This window comes from Plecotus auritus (assembly GCF_963455305.1).
Source record: "Plecotus auritus genome assembly, chromosome: 7".
NCBI classification, from domain to species: domain Eukaryota; kingdom Metazoa; phylum Chordata; class Mammalia; order Chiroptera; family Vespertilionidae; genus Plecotus; species Plecotus auritus.
This window is the reverse complement of record NC_137774.1, coordinates 90349924-90366716: the sequence shown is the minus strand read 5'-3', so window position 1 is coordinate 90366716 and position 16793 is coordinate 90349924. Positions and strand designations below refer to the sequence as shown.

Below are 16793 nucleotides of genomic sequence, written 5' to 3'. Positions count from 1 at the left end.
AAATATACAGTGTTTCTTTTTTTAAAAAAATACATTTTTATTATTGATTTCAGAGAAGAAGGAAGAGGGAGAGAAACATCAATGATGAGAATCATTGATCGGCTGGCTGCCTCCTGCATGCCCCCTCCTGGGGATCAAGCCTACAACTGGGCATGTGCCCTTGATTGAAATCAAGCCCAGAACCCTTCAATCCCCAGACTGACGCTCTGTCCACTGAGCCAAACTGGCTAGGGCAGTATGTTTCCTTTTGAAATTGGCTTTTTCACCCAGCATAATTCATTAGAGATTCATCCAGGTTGTTGGGTATATCAAATAGTTCTTTCCTTTTATTGCTGAATATTAAGTACTAGAGGCCTGGTGCACAAAACTTGTGCAAGGGGCTTGGCCCTCACAGCTCCTCACAGTCTCAGCCAGCCCTTGCAGCCCCTGCTTCGTCTGGAAGGTCATCCAGATGGTTGTCCGGATGGTTGTTCAGCTGTTCAGTCTAATTAGTATAATAGCTCTTTATTATATAGGATTCTAGTATATTAATATGCCACCCATTTATCCATTCATCAATTGGTAGACATTTAAATTTTTCCTACTTAACAGCTAGAGGCCCAGTGCATGAAATTCATGCACTGGTAGGGTCCTTTGCGGCTGCCAACTGCTGGCCGGGGCCTCTCTTCCTTCCCCTGGCCAGCCCTGCCTCATGGTTGAACTCCCGGACCAACTCTGGGTCAAGGCGACAATTTGCATACTACACTTTTATTATATAGGATAACACTATTAATGTAATTAAACAAGTTTTTAACTGCATGTATACTTGAGTTTCTCTTGGATATGTATACTGAGGAGTAGTAATGCTAGGTCATAGTGTAATTTTTCATTTAACTAAGCAAGTGCTAAACTGTTTTCCAAAGTGACTGTACCCCTTTATGTTCTTATTAGCATCATTTGAGGGTTGAAGTTTCTCTGCACGCCTTTGATTTTTGCCATCCTCATGGGTGTGAAGTGTTATTTCATTGTGGTTTTGGTTTGTGTAGCCCTAATTACTAAAGTTGAGTATCTTTTCATGTGCTTATTGTCCATTTATGTATATTCTTAAATGTTTGTTTGTATTCTTTCTCCATGTTTTAATTGGTTTATTTATATTTTTAATATTGAGTTGTAAGAGTTACTTATATATTCTCCCTATAAATCTTTTCTCTAGTTCTACCAGTTACCGTTTCATTTGTTTGATAATGTTCTTTGAGGAAGAAAAGTTTTAATTTTTATGAAGTTCATTTTACTCTTTTATCACTTGTGCTTTTGACATCATTATCTAAGAAACTGTTGCCTAAACCAAGGTCATGGAGATTTCTTATGTTTTTTTCTATTAAGTTTTGTAGTTTTAGTTCTTACAGTTAGATCTACTTTCAATTTTGGGATAATTTTGTTAATACGGTACCTGGTAAGAGTATACATTAATATTTCAATTGTGCTAGCACAATTTGCTAAAAAGACTAGACTTCCTCTAGAATTCTAGACTTCCTCTAGAATTGCTTTGACACCTTTGTTAAAATTTAGTTAACCATGACTGTTTATTTCTGGACTTTCTACATGGTGAGTCATACTGTATGTGACTCAAGACAGTTTATTTATTTGCAATCTGAATGCTTTTTAAAAATAATTTATCTTTATTATTGAAAGTATTGCAGATGTTCCTTTTTTCCCTCCATTGACCCCCTCCCTCCTGGTCCCTACCCTTCCTTCCTCCCAGGCCTTCACCACACTATTGTCTGTGTCCATGGGTTATGTATATAAGTTCTTTGGTTAATCTGAATACTTTTTATTTCTTAATTCTGTTGCTTGGGCTAGAATAGCCAGTGCAATATTTTGCCTTGTCCTAGATATTGGCTGGAATGCATCCAGGCTTTCACCATTATGATGTAGCTGTTGTTTTTTTGTATGTGACCTTTTTAAGACTGAGAAAGAAAAGTTTTCTTTGTCACGTTTAAAATTAAAATTCAGATGTTTTCATCATAATTATTTTTTTTCCTTAAAGTTTTCTAGGTTAGCCTTAGTCTGCCATTTGTATTTTGTGAAATTTTTTATTCTAGAAACTTGTTTTCAAATGTTGGGGCCTGGTCATTAATTAATGATTATTTCTAAAGGGTGTTTTATAATGAGTAGTCCAGTGGATGGGTTTGTATGTTTTGACTTCTTTGCCATACCAACTTTCAAAGTAATTGAAAAGTTGCGATTGTGCCCTGACTGGTATTGTTCAGAAGGTTGGCCTGCGCACTGGAGGGTCTTAGGTTTGATTCCCGGTCAAGGGCACGTACCTGGGTTGCAGGTTCGCTCCCCAGCCCTGGTTGGGGTGCATGTGGGAGGCAACCAATAGATGTGTCTCTCTCACATCAATGTTTGTTTCTCTCACTCTTTCTCCCTCCTTCCACTTTCCCTAAAAATCAATGTCAAAAAATATCCTTGGGTGAGGATTTAAAAAAAAAGTTGTGATTGTAATGGGGTTATATTTTCTACTTTAATATAATTTATGTCCAATAAGCCATACACATTTAAAGTGTACAACTTGATAAGTTTTGACACTGTGAAACCATCACCACAATCAAGATAGTGAACATATCTTTCATCCCAAAGTTTTCTTATACCCCTTGGTAATTCCTTCATCTGCTTCTTCTACCCTTGTCCCCAGGCAACCACTGTGCAAAAAACTCTAGATTTGTTTGCATTTTCTAGATAATTTAATATAAATGGAGTTATATAGTATGCACTCTTTTCTTGTTTGGTTTCTTATTTTGAGATTTATCCAGGTTGTTTAATGTATCAGTAGTTATTATTTTTCTATTGCTGAATAGTATTTCATTGTATTGATAAACTACAATCTGTTTACTCATTCACCTGTCCATGAAAATTTGAGTTTCCATTACTTGGCTATTAGAAAGAAAGTGCTATGAATATTTGATTGCAGATTTTCATGTGGAGATATATATATATATATATATATATATATATATATATATATATATAAAATTTCCCCAATTTAATTAAAAAAATATTATTGAGGGTTTACAGATGTCCCTTTTTCCTTTCCCTTCCCCCTTTCCCCCTCTACCATGTTCCCACCCCACCCTAGGCCTTCACCACCCTATTGTCTGTGTCCATAGGTAATGCATATCCTATATAATAAAGTTGTAATGTGCAAATGGTTGTTACGCCGTGAAGCGTAATGACCAACCGCATAAAGACCAGATCACGGATCAGCAGGAGGGTCGGGCAGCGAGCTACAAGTGGGCAGTGGAGAGCTACAGGAGAAGGCAGGGCAGCAAGCTATGGGGAGGGGCCGGGGGAACTACAGGAGGGCGGGCAGTGGGCGGAGAGCTACTGGAGGGCAGCAGTGAGCTACTGGCAAGCTACTAGTACACAGATTTGTGCACAGGGCTACTAGTATACATGTAAGATCTTTGGTTAATCTCTTCCTGCCCCCACATTCCCTCTGAGATTTGTCAGTTTGTTCCATGTTTTCATGCCTCTGATTCTATTTTATTCATCAGTTTCTTTTGTTCATTAGATTTCTTATTTATTTTGATTTTTAGATTCAACTGTTGATAGATATGTATTTACTGCCATTTTATTGTTCATATTTTTTTTTTTCCTTCCTCTTTCCTTCACTTCCTGTAATGCTAGTTTGGTGATGATGAACTCCTTTTTACTTTTTCTTGTTTTTATCTGACCTTCAATTCTAAATGATAGATTTGCTGGGTAGAGTAATCTTCAATGTATGTCTTTGTTATTCATCACTTTGAATATTTCTTGCCACTCTCTTCTGACCTACAAAGTTTCTGTTGAGAAATCAGCTGACAGTCTTATGGGCATTCCCTTGTAAGTTACTACCTGCTTTTCTCTTGCTTCTTTTAAGATTCTCTCTTTGTCTTTAAACTTTGGCATTTTAATTATGATACGTCTTGAAATACTTTCTTTACTTCTCTAGTTGTAGGACATTCAGCCAGTTCTGAATGATGGTGGTTCTGTATTTTAGTTGTAATTTTGATGTAGTTGTAGGAGGTGGCAAGTACGAGAGTTTATCGATGCTGCCATCCTGGGCGTACATACATTTTTATTCTCTTTGATAAATATATAATGTTTGAATGGTTAGCTCATATGGTAGTTTTACATTTAACTTTTTAAGAAACTGCCAGACTTTTTTTTGCATGATTTGTTCCATTCTCGCTAGCAGTACATAAGGCTACATTTTCATCAGCATTTGAAGAAGTCAGTCTTTTTTGTTCTTTTTTTTTTAAACTTCAAGTTCATAAGGTTAAAATGGTTAAAATTCATTGGGTTTTAGTATATTTACAAGATATACAACTATCACTGCTATAGAAAACCAGAACATTTTCATCACTCTTAAGAGAAACCATGTACTTGTCAGCAGTCCCGTTTTTCAGTTCTTCAGAGCCAGATCTACACTTAATAGAAATCTTTATCATTTATACATCAGTAGAGTCTTATTCTCATTACTAGAGTAATAGTATATTGCTGTATTTGTTTTATTGATAAAAATAAGGTGGTTTTTTTAAAGGGAGGCTGCTGTGGGTGAGGGGATAAAAACTGTTAGATGATTGTCATCCCTTTATTTAAAGAGCCAGGGTTTGTCACAACCTAAACGACCGGACGGATGACCAGTCGCCATGAAGTGGCATTGACTGGCGAGCAGGCTGAACTGCTGCTGACCTCTCAGTCCCTCCCCGCCATCTCCCACGGGCATCGGAGGTGGCTCCCTTCCACCTCCTGCAGGCGGTGGCGGCTCCTTCCTCGCCTCCCTCGGGCAGCGGAGGCTTGCTCCCGCCTCTTGCTCCCGCTTCCTGTGAGCGCCAGTGGCTCCCACCAGCCTTCAGTGAATGCCGCCGCCCACTGTAGCCAGCAAATTGGTCCAGTTGGAATGGGGCCGGCCAACCTCTCAGCCCCTCCCCCCTGCCGGCCTGCCCCTGATCGGACTCTCCCATCCTGATCAAGAGCGGGCTGCACAGAGCCTGGACCCTTCCTGGCAGCCCCGAGACCCTGGGGTTGAGAATTCTAATGGCCCTGCCCAGAAAGTAGAGGTGCCTGATGGGCAGGGACAGGGACCACAGGCCTCCAGGGAGCACCACAGAGCTGGCAAGGAGAGGAGAAGGCCTGCAGAGGGGGGAGGAGGCGAAACCAGTGGACATCAGCTCAGAATCCAGCCTTTCCCCCCCGGAGGCAGTGGGCCATCAACCCAGAACCCCAAACCGAATCAGAAGAGCCCAAGGGAGGCTTCAGGAAGCTCTACGCAGAGCTGTGCATTGAGAACGAGAGACTTCGTGAGGCCCTGACCGAGACCACGCTGCTGGCTGGCGCAGCTCAAGGTGGAGCTGGAATACACCACACAGAGGCAGGAGCGCTTTGCAGAGAGGCCAGCCCTCCTGGAGCTGGAGAGATTGGAGCGCAGGGCCCTGGAGCACAAGGCTGCTGAGCTGAAAGAGGAGCTTAAGGGCCTGTCCAACCTCTGGGATGACAACCAGTGCCTCAAGGATGACAACGCGGCCCTGAGCCGCGTCATCAGCAAATTGTCCAAGTGACCCCGGAGGACTTGCCCCTGCACCCTCATTTATACAGCTGCTTCTGCCACATGCACCCCTTCCCCTGTGTGAACACAAGTGCCAGGGCTGCCGGGGAGTCTCTGAGAAGCCATAACCTCCCCTCGGGACCTCCAGGCTTGGAGGGGAGGACAGAGCCCTCAGGAGCCAAGAGGGCCATTTGAGGCCAGGGTGGAGAGGGGAGGCTGAGCCAGGTAGGGGGACCAGGGCTGGTGGCAGGACCAGGAAGTGCCAGGACCAGAGTGGCCACCTAGAGGTCCCCTCTCACGTGTGCTGCCACTAGTCACCCCTTCTGCCCCTGAGCAGGGATCCGAGAATGTGCCAAGCATCCTGCTGGCCTGGGCCGGGTGGGCCTGTATATAGGGTCCATGTGCAATAGGGAGGGATGTCTTCTATTTTTTCTGCCCCCTCCCTGACGCTGGGGGAGAAGGTATTTTTGAGCAGTTGGGGGCAATCAGGCTGGCAGGGGAGGGCAGTTGGGGGCGATCGGGCCGGCAGGGGAGGGCAATTGGGGGCGATCGGGCTGGCAGGGGAGGGCAGTTGGGGGCAATCGGGCTGGCAGGGAGGGCAGTTGGGGGTGATCGGACCAGCTGGGGAGGGCAGTTTTGGGCGGTCAGGCTGGCAGGGGAGCAGTTAGGCGTCAATCAGGCCTGCAAGGGAGCAATTAGGGGGCAATCATGCTGTCAGGCAGAAGCGGTTAGCGGCAATCAGGCAGGCAGGATGACGAGCGGTTAGGAGCCAGCAGTCCCGGATTACAGTCGGACATCCCCTGAGAGGTCCTAGATTGGAAAGGGTGCAGGCCGGGCTGAGGGACACCCCCCCCCCCACCAGTGCACAAATTTTGTGCACTGGGCCTCTAGTCTTCCTTATAAAGGAGAACAAAGGACACTTCTATAAGCTAATGCAATACTCAGTCTAGTATGACCCAGAGCTGTGAACTCCCCCTGTCCCACTGCATTCTATATTTAGGACCTTTGGGAATATTAGTCATATTTAAAGTGTTGGAAGAACCTAAATCTAATTTTTTTTGTACATATAGGTGGTCGAGTGATGGGAACAGATGCTGAAAGGTCAATGCTATCTCCAGGTGGAAGGTAAAACATTTCACCAAGTTTTAGTTTTTAGATTATTGAGGTATTAGAATATTAAAAAGGCCCATGTCACACATCTTATTTATTTTTTTAAAGATTCTTCACATTTTTCAGAAATTTAATTTTTTAAAAATATATATTTCTTTATTGATTTCAGAGAGTAAGGGAGAAGGAGAGAGAGATAGAAACATCAGTGATGAGAGAGAATCATTGATTGGCTGCTTCCTGCACGCCCCCCCACTGGGGATCAAGCCCGCAACCCAGGCATGTGCCCTTGGTCGGAATCGAACCTGGGACCCTTCAGTCCTCAGGCCGACCCTCTATCCACTGAGCCAAACCGGCCAGGGCCCATGTCACACATCTTGAAGTTTAATATGCAATTGAATCATTTGGAGATCCTGTGAAAATAGCAGCTTTTGACTTACTAGTTCTAAATGACAGTAGTTCTTGGGGGAAACTGATGTGATAGTAAGGCCTTATAGTAAAGTGGAATTAGAAAGTTAATCGCTACTCCATATTTTTTAATTATATCCCCTCCCCCCAAAAAAATTTTGATTGTTATTAAGATACTAAATTCAGTTGACAAGTCATGTTTATGTAAGAAATAAAAATGTAAATTTTGAAGTTGAGCTCGTTTTTTTTCTTGTTTGTTTTTTTTTTTTCCAGCTTGATCAGGTGGGTGATTTTCTACTGAGATGCAATGCATTTGAATGCTGTGTGTATAGTTTCATCAGGGTTTCCTTTTCCTTTCAGTTGTGGCCCCATCAAAGTGAAAACTGAACCCACAGAAGATTCTGGTATGTACTAGTGCTTTTATTTTTATTTTATTTATTTATTTTTAATTTTAATAGTGTTAGGTTTTTATTTAATTTTGATTTTTAAAAATATATTTTTATTGATTTCAGAGAAGAAGAGAGAGGGAGAGATAGAAACATTAATGATGAGAGAGAATCATTGATCGGCTGCCTCCTGCATGCCCCCCACTGGGGATTGAGCTTGCAACCCAGGCACGTGTCTTTGACTGGAATTGAACCCGGGTCCCTTCAGTCCACAGACTGACACTCTATCCAGTGAGCCAAACCAGCCCAGGCTGTACTACTGCTTTTAAAAACAATTATGAAATTTAAGTAAGAAAGCCTTTAATTTAGTAGGTTATATTTTGACTCATTACTTACTGTTTTGTTGATGAGAAGTGGACAAATTTATTTCAGTGGTGACATTATTTGTTATCATATGATATGAAACCTCAAAAGATAACTTGTTTGATAAATGGCAGCTAGAAATTTGTTGCTAATTACACATTTGTAGACAAAATTTATTAATTGTTTTTTCCCAGTTATACAGGAATAATAGTGTGAAATGTCAGCTAATTCTATTGTCCTTTTTACAAAACTCAATGTAATACTCTCTTATTCTCCTTTTCTCTTTGCACACCCATTTTCTACCTAGCAAGGAAGCTTTTTAAGTCTAATCTTTGTTTTGTAATTTGATTCCTTATTTTTAAATGTTATGTTTATAATGTTATTTCATATAGGTTTTGTTGGATAGCTTTATTGAGATATCATTTATATGCCACAGAATTTACCTGTCATAAGAATATAATTCAATGATGTTGTGTAAGTATACAAAGTTTTGCAGTGTTCACCACAATCTACTTTTAGAACATTTCCAACACTGCTTCTAGAAACCTAGTTCCAATTTTCAGTCACTCCCTGTACCCACCACTATTATAGACATTTAATACAGGTGAAATCAAACAATACATTATTTTTTACATTTTGCTTTTTTTAAAAAAAAAATATTTTTTATTGATTTCAGAGAGGGAGAGAGAATTAGAAACATCAATGATGAGAGTGAATCATTAGTCGGCTGCCTACTGCACTCCCCCTACAAGGGATCGAGCCTGCAACCTGGGCATGTGCCCTTGACCTGAATCAAACCTGAGACCCTTCAGTCCACTGGCCAATGCTCTATCCACTGAACCAAACCAGCCAGGGCACATTTTGCTTCTTTTACTCTGTATCATGTTTTGAGGATCATCTTTAAAGTATGTTGTAGTGTGTTTAAGTAGTTCAGACCTGAATGTTATTCCATTGTATAGATATACTACCTTTTTTAAATCCTTGTACTGTTTGGTAGACATCTGAGTTGTTTCCACTTTTGGGTTGTTTTGACTACCACTGCTATGTACATCCACATATTTGTCTTTGTATGGAAATATATCTTCATTTCTCTTGGGTAGATACCTAGGAATGAATTGCTGTTTTATGGTAATTCTATGCTTAATTTGAGCTACTGACAAACTGTTTTCCCAAGTGGCTGCACCATTTTTTTATGTTCTTAGCAATAGTGTATGAGGGTTTCAGTTTCTCCATATCTTGGTCAGCACTTGTTATTCTCTGTCTTTTTTTATTATAGTTGTCCTAGTGGGTTTTTCTTTATTTCCTTTTTTTGCTTTTAAATAGACATTTTATTTTTAGAGCAGTTTTAGTTTCACAGCAAAATTGGATAGAAAGTACAGTGTTCCCATATTATATATATATATCAATCAATATATATATCAATAAATATATATATATATATATCAATAAATATATATATATTGATTTCAGAGAGGAAGGGAGAGGGAGAGAGAGATAGAAACATCAGTGATGAGAATCATTGATCCGCTGCCTCTACATGCCCCCTACTGGGGATTGAGCTTGCAACCTGGGCATGTGCCGTTGGCCGGAATCGAACTCAGGTCCCTTCAGTCCGCAGGCCGATGCTCTATCCAATGAGCCAAACCGGCTAGCCCATACATATACTTTCTACCTCCACACATGCTCTGCTATTAGCATCCCACCTCAGAGTGGTAAATTTGTTCACATTGATGAACCTACTTTGCACATCATGATCTCCCAAAGGCCATATATATTTTTAATTTGCGTTGTTTTCTTGCCTTTTTTTTTTTTTTTTTTTTTGAGTTAATGGTTTCCTTTGAAGCCTAAAAGTTTAAAATTTTGGTGCAACCCAGTTTTCCAAGTTTGTGTGTGTGTGTGTGTGTGTGTGTGTGTGTGTGTGTGTGTGTATACTGTTTTCTCAGCACCATTTATTTTTTTTAAATATATTTTTATTGATTTCAGAGAGCAAGGGAGAGGGAGAGATAGAAACATCAATGATGAGAGAATCATTGATTGGCTGCCTCCTACACGCCCCCTAATGGGGATCAAGCCCACAACCTGGGCATGTGCCCTTGTCGGGAATCGAACCCGGGACCCTTCAATCCACAAGCCGACGCTCTATCCACTCAGCACCATTTATTGAAAAGATTTTTTTTCTTCTGTGATTGCCTCTGCTTTGTCAAAAATCAATTAGCTAAATTTGCTTTCATTTCTATTCTCTTGAACTCTAGTATTTATTTTTATGACAATACCACACTGTATTTTATGTAGTTTTATATTTTGGTTTTGTTGCCTATGAATATAGGGAAAATGAGGATATCATTATTATACTATTTACTTTCAATCCTTCTTTCCTTTCCCCACTTTTAATATGTAGTTTAAATGTTGTTTTTGAAATTTTTTTGTTAATTCTTACCCAAGGACATTTTTCCCATTGATTTTTAGAGACTGGAAGGGTGGTTGGTGTCAGGGTGAGGGGAAAGAGAGAGAAACAAGCATGGATGTGAGAGAGACACATTGATTGGTTGCGTCCTGCATGATCCCTAATGGGGCTGGGATACCCAGGTACGTGCTCTTGACCAGGAACCCGCAACCCTTCGGTGTGTGAGCCACATCGGCAGGGTTATAGTTAAAATGATTTTTACTGTTCAAGTTCTTTCAGATCTGAGTGTATCTGCGAAATTTTACATAATGTTTGCTTTCTTGTGATGTTTCATTTCTAGGGCACAAGTGTTTTTGCTTATTTAAATAGGACACAGTTCTTCCTAACTTGATTATAAATTTTATTTTTACAATTTTTTCTTATCCTGCTTTTATGATAAAACTCAGAATGAAAGCAACTTCATCTTTTAAAAATAATATATAATTTTAAAAGATCATCTATATATATAAAAGCCCAGCAACCAAAACAGCAGAAAGACAGGTGGCTATGATGCGCAGTGCAGCAGCCAACCAGCCTGATCTGGGCCCTGGTCGCGTCCCCTGCCCCTCCCTCCCTGCCAGCCCAGCCCAGTGGGCCCCCATCAGGGCCAGCTGGCTGGACCCCACCTGTGCACAAATTCATACACCAGGTTTCTAGTCTATATATTTGAAAGCCTAAGTGACCAAATGACCAGTCGACCACTTGCTATGACCCACACTGACCACCAGGGGCAGAGGCTCAACACAGGAGCTGCCCCTGGTGGTCAGTGAGCTCCCACAGCCAACCTCCCACGGTCGGGCAACCTCCCACAGTCCCTCCCCCAAGCTGACCAAGCTCCTTTGGTCCCTCCCCCTGGCCAGTCAACCTCCCGTGGTCCCTCCCTCACTGGGCAGCTAACCTCCCACGGTCCCTTCCCTTGGTCCGCTGGCCAATCTCCTGCAATCCCTCCCCCTGGCCGGCGGGCCCCTCCAATCATCCCTGATCGCTGGCCAGGCTGAGGGACCCCACCCATACACATATCTGTGCACCGGGCCTCTATTTGTATGTAATTTACTATTAGCCTCTGACTGGAAAAGAAAAATGGATATTTACAGTATTTCCTTATTAAAGGAATATACATTTTTAAGGAATTTGCAGTATTTCCTTATTTAAGGAATATACATCTTTATTGTTGAGAGTATTACAGATGTCCCCACCCTCCCCCTAGGATGCCCCCCTCCACCTGGTTCCCACCCTGCCGCAGGCCTTCCCCACTTTATTGTCTGTGTCCATAGGTAATGCATTTTTGCATAAGATCTCTCGTTAATCTCTGCTTGGCTCCCCTTCCCTCCTCCCCATCCCTCTTGCCCTCCTCCTTTCTCTCTAAGATTTGTCACTCTCTTCCATGTTTCCATGCCTCTGATTCAATTTTATTCATCAGTTCCTTTTGTTGATTAGATTCTTTGTTCGTTTAATTTGATTTTTAGATACAGTTGTTGATAGGTATGTATTTATTGCCATTTTATTGTTCATATATTTGATCTTCTCACCTTCCTCCTCCCCCTCCCCCACCTTCTCCTCTCCCTCCTCCTTTCTCCTCCTCTTCTTTTCTCCTCCTCTTCTCCTTTCTTCTCCTCCTCCTCCTCCTTTCTTCTCCTCCTCTTCTTAAAGAATACCCTTCAACATTTCATGTAATACTGGTTTGGCCGCCCCTTACACTCCCCTCAGTGGGGATCAAGCCTCCAGTCCAGGCATTTGCCTTGACAGGGAATGGAACCAGCTACGGGACGACTCTCAACAAACTGAGCCACATCAGCCAGGGCCATATATTTCTATTTTATTCAAAGCATTCCAATCCATTATCATTATTTATTTTGATTTGCAAATAGTCCTTTTTCTGGCTATTGGGAGCCACTTCAGGATGTCATTTGAAAATATCACCATCATTTGTTTAGAACTTTTTATTTTTAATTTCTTGCAAAACAGGGTGGTTATGGTTTATCGTACTCTTTTTCTAATTCAGCACTGGAGCGCCATCTATTTCATAAGAAGCCTTGGTTTCTTTTGGAGGACAGTGGTATTAAGAAATCAATGTTTTGGTGCTGGATGTGCTGTTGCAATTGGGATGTCACTGCTTCTAAGTGGACAAGACAAAGCTAGGGAATCTGTGTATGTACGTGTTTACATACACATACATACATTTACATGTATATTTTTTCATGCCTGTAGCTTCAGTTTCTCTCTTAACACTCCGAGGTACTTTTTCTTCCCTTTCCTATATAATTCTGATCTGTCACAAGGAGAATCATAGTGACTGTTGGAGAGTGGGAATTTTTGAGCATGCTTCCTCCTAGTGAGAAGGCTAACCCCTATTTTGTAAAACTACTGTTTGGAATTCTCTGCTGTTTTTTTTTTAGACAGACTCTTATTCTAAAAATAACTTTGCTTTCTAGCCTGCTTTAGCCTGCTTGAATAATGAGGAAGATAAACTTAGCTGTCTGACCTTGTAGGCCAGAGACTAGATATGCCCATAATCTCAATGCCATGCCAGGTGCATTTTTTAATTGGATAGAACTGCTTTGTTTTAAATTGTTTTAGACTGCTCTGCAAAAACAGGATGTAGTGAATGGGTTTAAATACGGTCAGACACAAAGGGTTGGGGCTGCTCCTGGGCTTGCTGCATGGAGAGAGAGCAGTCAGCCGGCCGGCTCTTAAAAGGCTCACTAAATTTTAATTTGGTCTGGACTCCAGTGGTCGTTTACTCACGTTCGCTCCGCAGCAGTAACCACATGCTCTCAGTATATTACTTCATTTAACCCATATCCCGTTGTTCAACCCATTTCTCATTGCCAGTCTCCTTACCTGACTTACACTCTTGACACTCCTTGTTAGGTTATCGCCACTCATGCTTTTCCCCTCAGTCTCTAACACCCCTCACTCAGGTTTCCTTGCTCCCTCATATAAATATTCTTCTGCCACCCTGCTTCAGGTGGTGGAACCTCTCTGATGCAGCTGCTCAGCACCATCTACTGGCATTGGGGATGAATTGTTGGGGAAAAGAGGAGAACCTTGTTGTGTATGTTAAAGATTGTTAGATTTTGGGGAACTCTTCAAGAAAGGTAGTGTTGAATTGTCCTTTTTGAGAAAAAGCATTTGAATGTATTACACTTTTTCGGAAGATTTTTCTTTCTTTTTTACTGCCACAGGAAATCTTAATTTTCTGTTTGATTTTTAGTTGACTTTGCCAAAATTATCATTTTTCAGAAATTTCCCCCTTTGTTTATATATTTATCTCTTGCATAGTTTGCATCCAAAAATAAACATCTTGAATTGAGAAAAATTATTTTATTGAATGCTTCAATCACCTTTATTTATGTATATAACAGTACTCATCATTATCATAGAGGTTTCTGTTTTTCTGCTTTACACTTTATATCTTTACATTCTTAATTTATCCTATAATTTCTTTTACTATTTCCATTTTAATTAAAAAATTTAAAAATATTCCTTGTGCATAACAGTCATGGTCAAGTCAGGAGAAAAAAGCCATACCAGTTATTTGAAACATACCTGTTATTTGAATGAAGAAAATTTAATGTAAGATTAACTAGTTATATTTATTAACTTTGTAACAAAAAGAACAATACTAAGATATCATTTAAGTAACAAGTCACGGGGAGGATCCAAGATGGCGGCGTAGGTAAACACCTAGACTGCTGCCTCGCACAACAATTTCAAAACTACAACTAAAAGACAAAACGTCTATCACCCAGAACCACGGGAAAGCTGGCTGAGTGGAAGTTCTACAACTAGAAGGAAAGAGAAAACAGCATTGAGAGGTGCACAAGCGCTGAAAAGCTGAGGTACGGAGGCGCGCGAATCGGGCTGGCGACGGGCGACTGGGAGCACTGCTTTTTTCAACCCGAAGGGAGATAAGCTCCCGATTACTCATAACTCCAGTTTCTGGGGAGACGCGGGGGACCCAAACTCCTACGGGGAGAAGCTGGACTGTCTGCCATCGGGTTGGAAAGTGAGGGAGGCTTGCTTGCAGGGCTTCGTGCAGGAATAATTGTTTACTGTGCTGGGGCACGGGACGTGGGAACGCAGTCGGAGACACAGAGCCAGCTAACTGGCAGCCATCACTGTTTGCCACGCCCTAGCCTAATGACGCCCTGAGACCCCGCCCCGCACAATCTACAAACCCACCCAAGCTCCAAGCAGTGGCTTTAGCATATGAATGTCCTGCCCTATCGCAGCTTAACCTAGCAAACTTACAGCCTGGGTCAGACAGCTCCAAAACCTCCAAACCCCAAGCAAAGAGGAGAAAACTGTAGTTCTCGCTGTAGCTCCTGCTGGGTGGCCTCAGACAGTAGCTGACCTGCACCCCATTGGAGATCCAGAAGCCAGTGTACCTAGTGGTCAGTGTGAGACACCAGATTTCAACTCCTCACATCCATAAGTGACACATTCAAGAGGCAGACTCAGTGAGCACCAAAGCCCCACTGAAACAAGTCCTGCACCGTAAGCGTGTCTCCAGTGCAGCAGTTCTTCCATTATAGACACAGCGGGTCCTCACAGCCAATTGGCCTGGAGGTCAATTCCTCCCAGTGTACCAACAGCAAACAAGGCTTAACTACACCAAGACTTTGCACTCAGCCCACAAAGGGGTTTACCAAAGGCATCCACCTCAGGTGATTGGGGAGGCTGAGCTACTGGCCCCTATAGGTCACCTACCACACAAAGCCACTCCATCAACACAGGGAAGCAGCAAAATGCGGAGACAAAGAAACATGTCACGAATGAAAGAAATGGAGGAAAGCAAACTACTGGATGACATAGAGTTCAGAACCACATTTATAAGGTTACTCAAGAATCTTCTAAAAACCACTGAGGAGCTTAGTGAGACCTTTAAGGATCTTAATGAGAATGCCAATAAAATGGAAAAGGACCAGTCAGAAATTAAGCATACACTGTCTAAAATAAAGAATATACAGAAACTCAATTGTAGATCAACGAACCCCAAGAATCAAACCAAAGATCTGAAATAAGAGGAAACAAAAAACACCCAACCAGAAAAACACAAAGAAAAAAAGAATAAAAAAATATGAAGATAGTGTAAGGAGCCTCTGGGACAACTTTAAGCGTACCAACATCCGAATTTTTGGGGTGCCAGAAGAAGAGAGAGCAAAATATTGAAAACCTATTAGAAGAAATAATGACAGAAAACTTTCCCTACCTGGTGAAAGAAATAGACTTACAAGTTCAGGAAGCGCACAGAACCCCATACAAGAGGAATCCAAAGAGGACCACACCAAGACACATCATAATTAAAATGCCAAGGGCAAAAGACAGAGAATCTTGAAAGCAGCAAGAGAAAAACGGTTAGTTACCTACAAGGGAGTACCCATACGACTGTCAGCTGATTTCTCGACAGAAACTATGCAGGCCAGAAGGGAGTGGCAAATATTCAACGTGATGAATAGCAAGAACCTACAACCAAGATTACTCTACCCAGCAAAGCTATCATTCAGAGTTGAAGGTCAGATAAAGAGCTTCACAGACAAGAAAAAGCTAAAGGAGTTCACCACCACTAGACCAGGATTACATGAAATGCTGAAGGGTATTCTTTAAGAAGAGGAAGAAGAAGAAAAAGGTAAAGATAAAAATTATGAACAACAAAATGACATCAAATACATACCTACCAACAAGTGAATCTAAAAATCAAGTGAATAAAAAATCTGAAGAACAGAATGGACTGGTGAATATAATAGAATCAGGGACATAGAAAGGGAGTGGACTGACAATTCTCAAGGGGAAGGAGGTGTGAGGGGTGTGGGAAGAGATTGGACAAAATCTTACACCTATGGATGAAGACAGTGGTGGGCGGTAAGGGCATGGGGTGGGGTGAGGAATCAGGTGGAGGGGAGCTATGGGGGGAAAAAAAAGAGGAACACCTGTAATAATCTGAACAATAAAGATTAAAGCCGAAACCGGTTTGGCTCAGTGGATAGAGCGTCGGCCTGTGGACTGAAGGGTCCCGGGTTCGATTCCGGTCAAGGGCACGTACCTTGGTTGCGGGCATATCCCCAGTAGGGGGTGTGCAGGAGGCAGCTGATCGATGTTTCTCTCTCATCGATGTTTCTAGCTCTCTATCCCTCTCCCTTCCTCTCTGTAAAATATCAATAAAAATATATTTAAAAAAAAAAGATTTATTAAAAAAAACAAGTAACAAGTCATGGAATTGGCTGCTACGATAAAGTTTTAATTCTGACTTCTAAAGTCGGAGATTATTTGGATGGTACTGGTGTCTTGGGGAAAATGAGTTACTCTTATCTAATTCTCATATCCATTTCAAGTTTTGCCAATTCTTTCTTTAATATAGAATAGTTTTTTAGTCTTTCATACGACCTTGACACTTCTGAAGAATGTATCTATTTACTCTTGATTAGATTCATATAATGCATATTTTGCAAAAATGTCACAGAAATTATCTGTGTACTTTTAATTTTATTAGAGTACACCCATGTATTTCTACTGG

At 41.5% G+C, this 16793-nt stretch overlaps 1 protein-coding gene across 7 annotated transcripts in view; it reads left to right on the top strand.

Moving 5' to 3' along the window:
* GTF2I (general transcription factor IIi) overlaps window positions 1-16793 on the top strand; it is a 132331-nt gene that overhangs the window by 42884 nt on the left and 72654 nt on the right. For all 7 annotated transcript variants that reach the window (XM_080681790.1, XM_080681795.1, XM_080681792.1 and 4 more), the window contains exons 7-8: window positions 6640-6694; window positions 7445-7488. In XM_080681790.1, the coding sequence (XP_080537916.1) occupies window positions 6640-6694; window positions 7445-7488 (99 nt within the window). The remainder of the gene's footprint in view (window positions 1-6639; window positions 6695-7444; window positions 7489-16793) is intronic.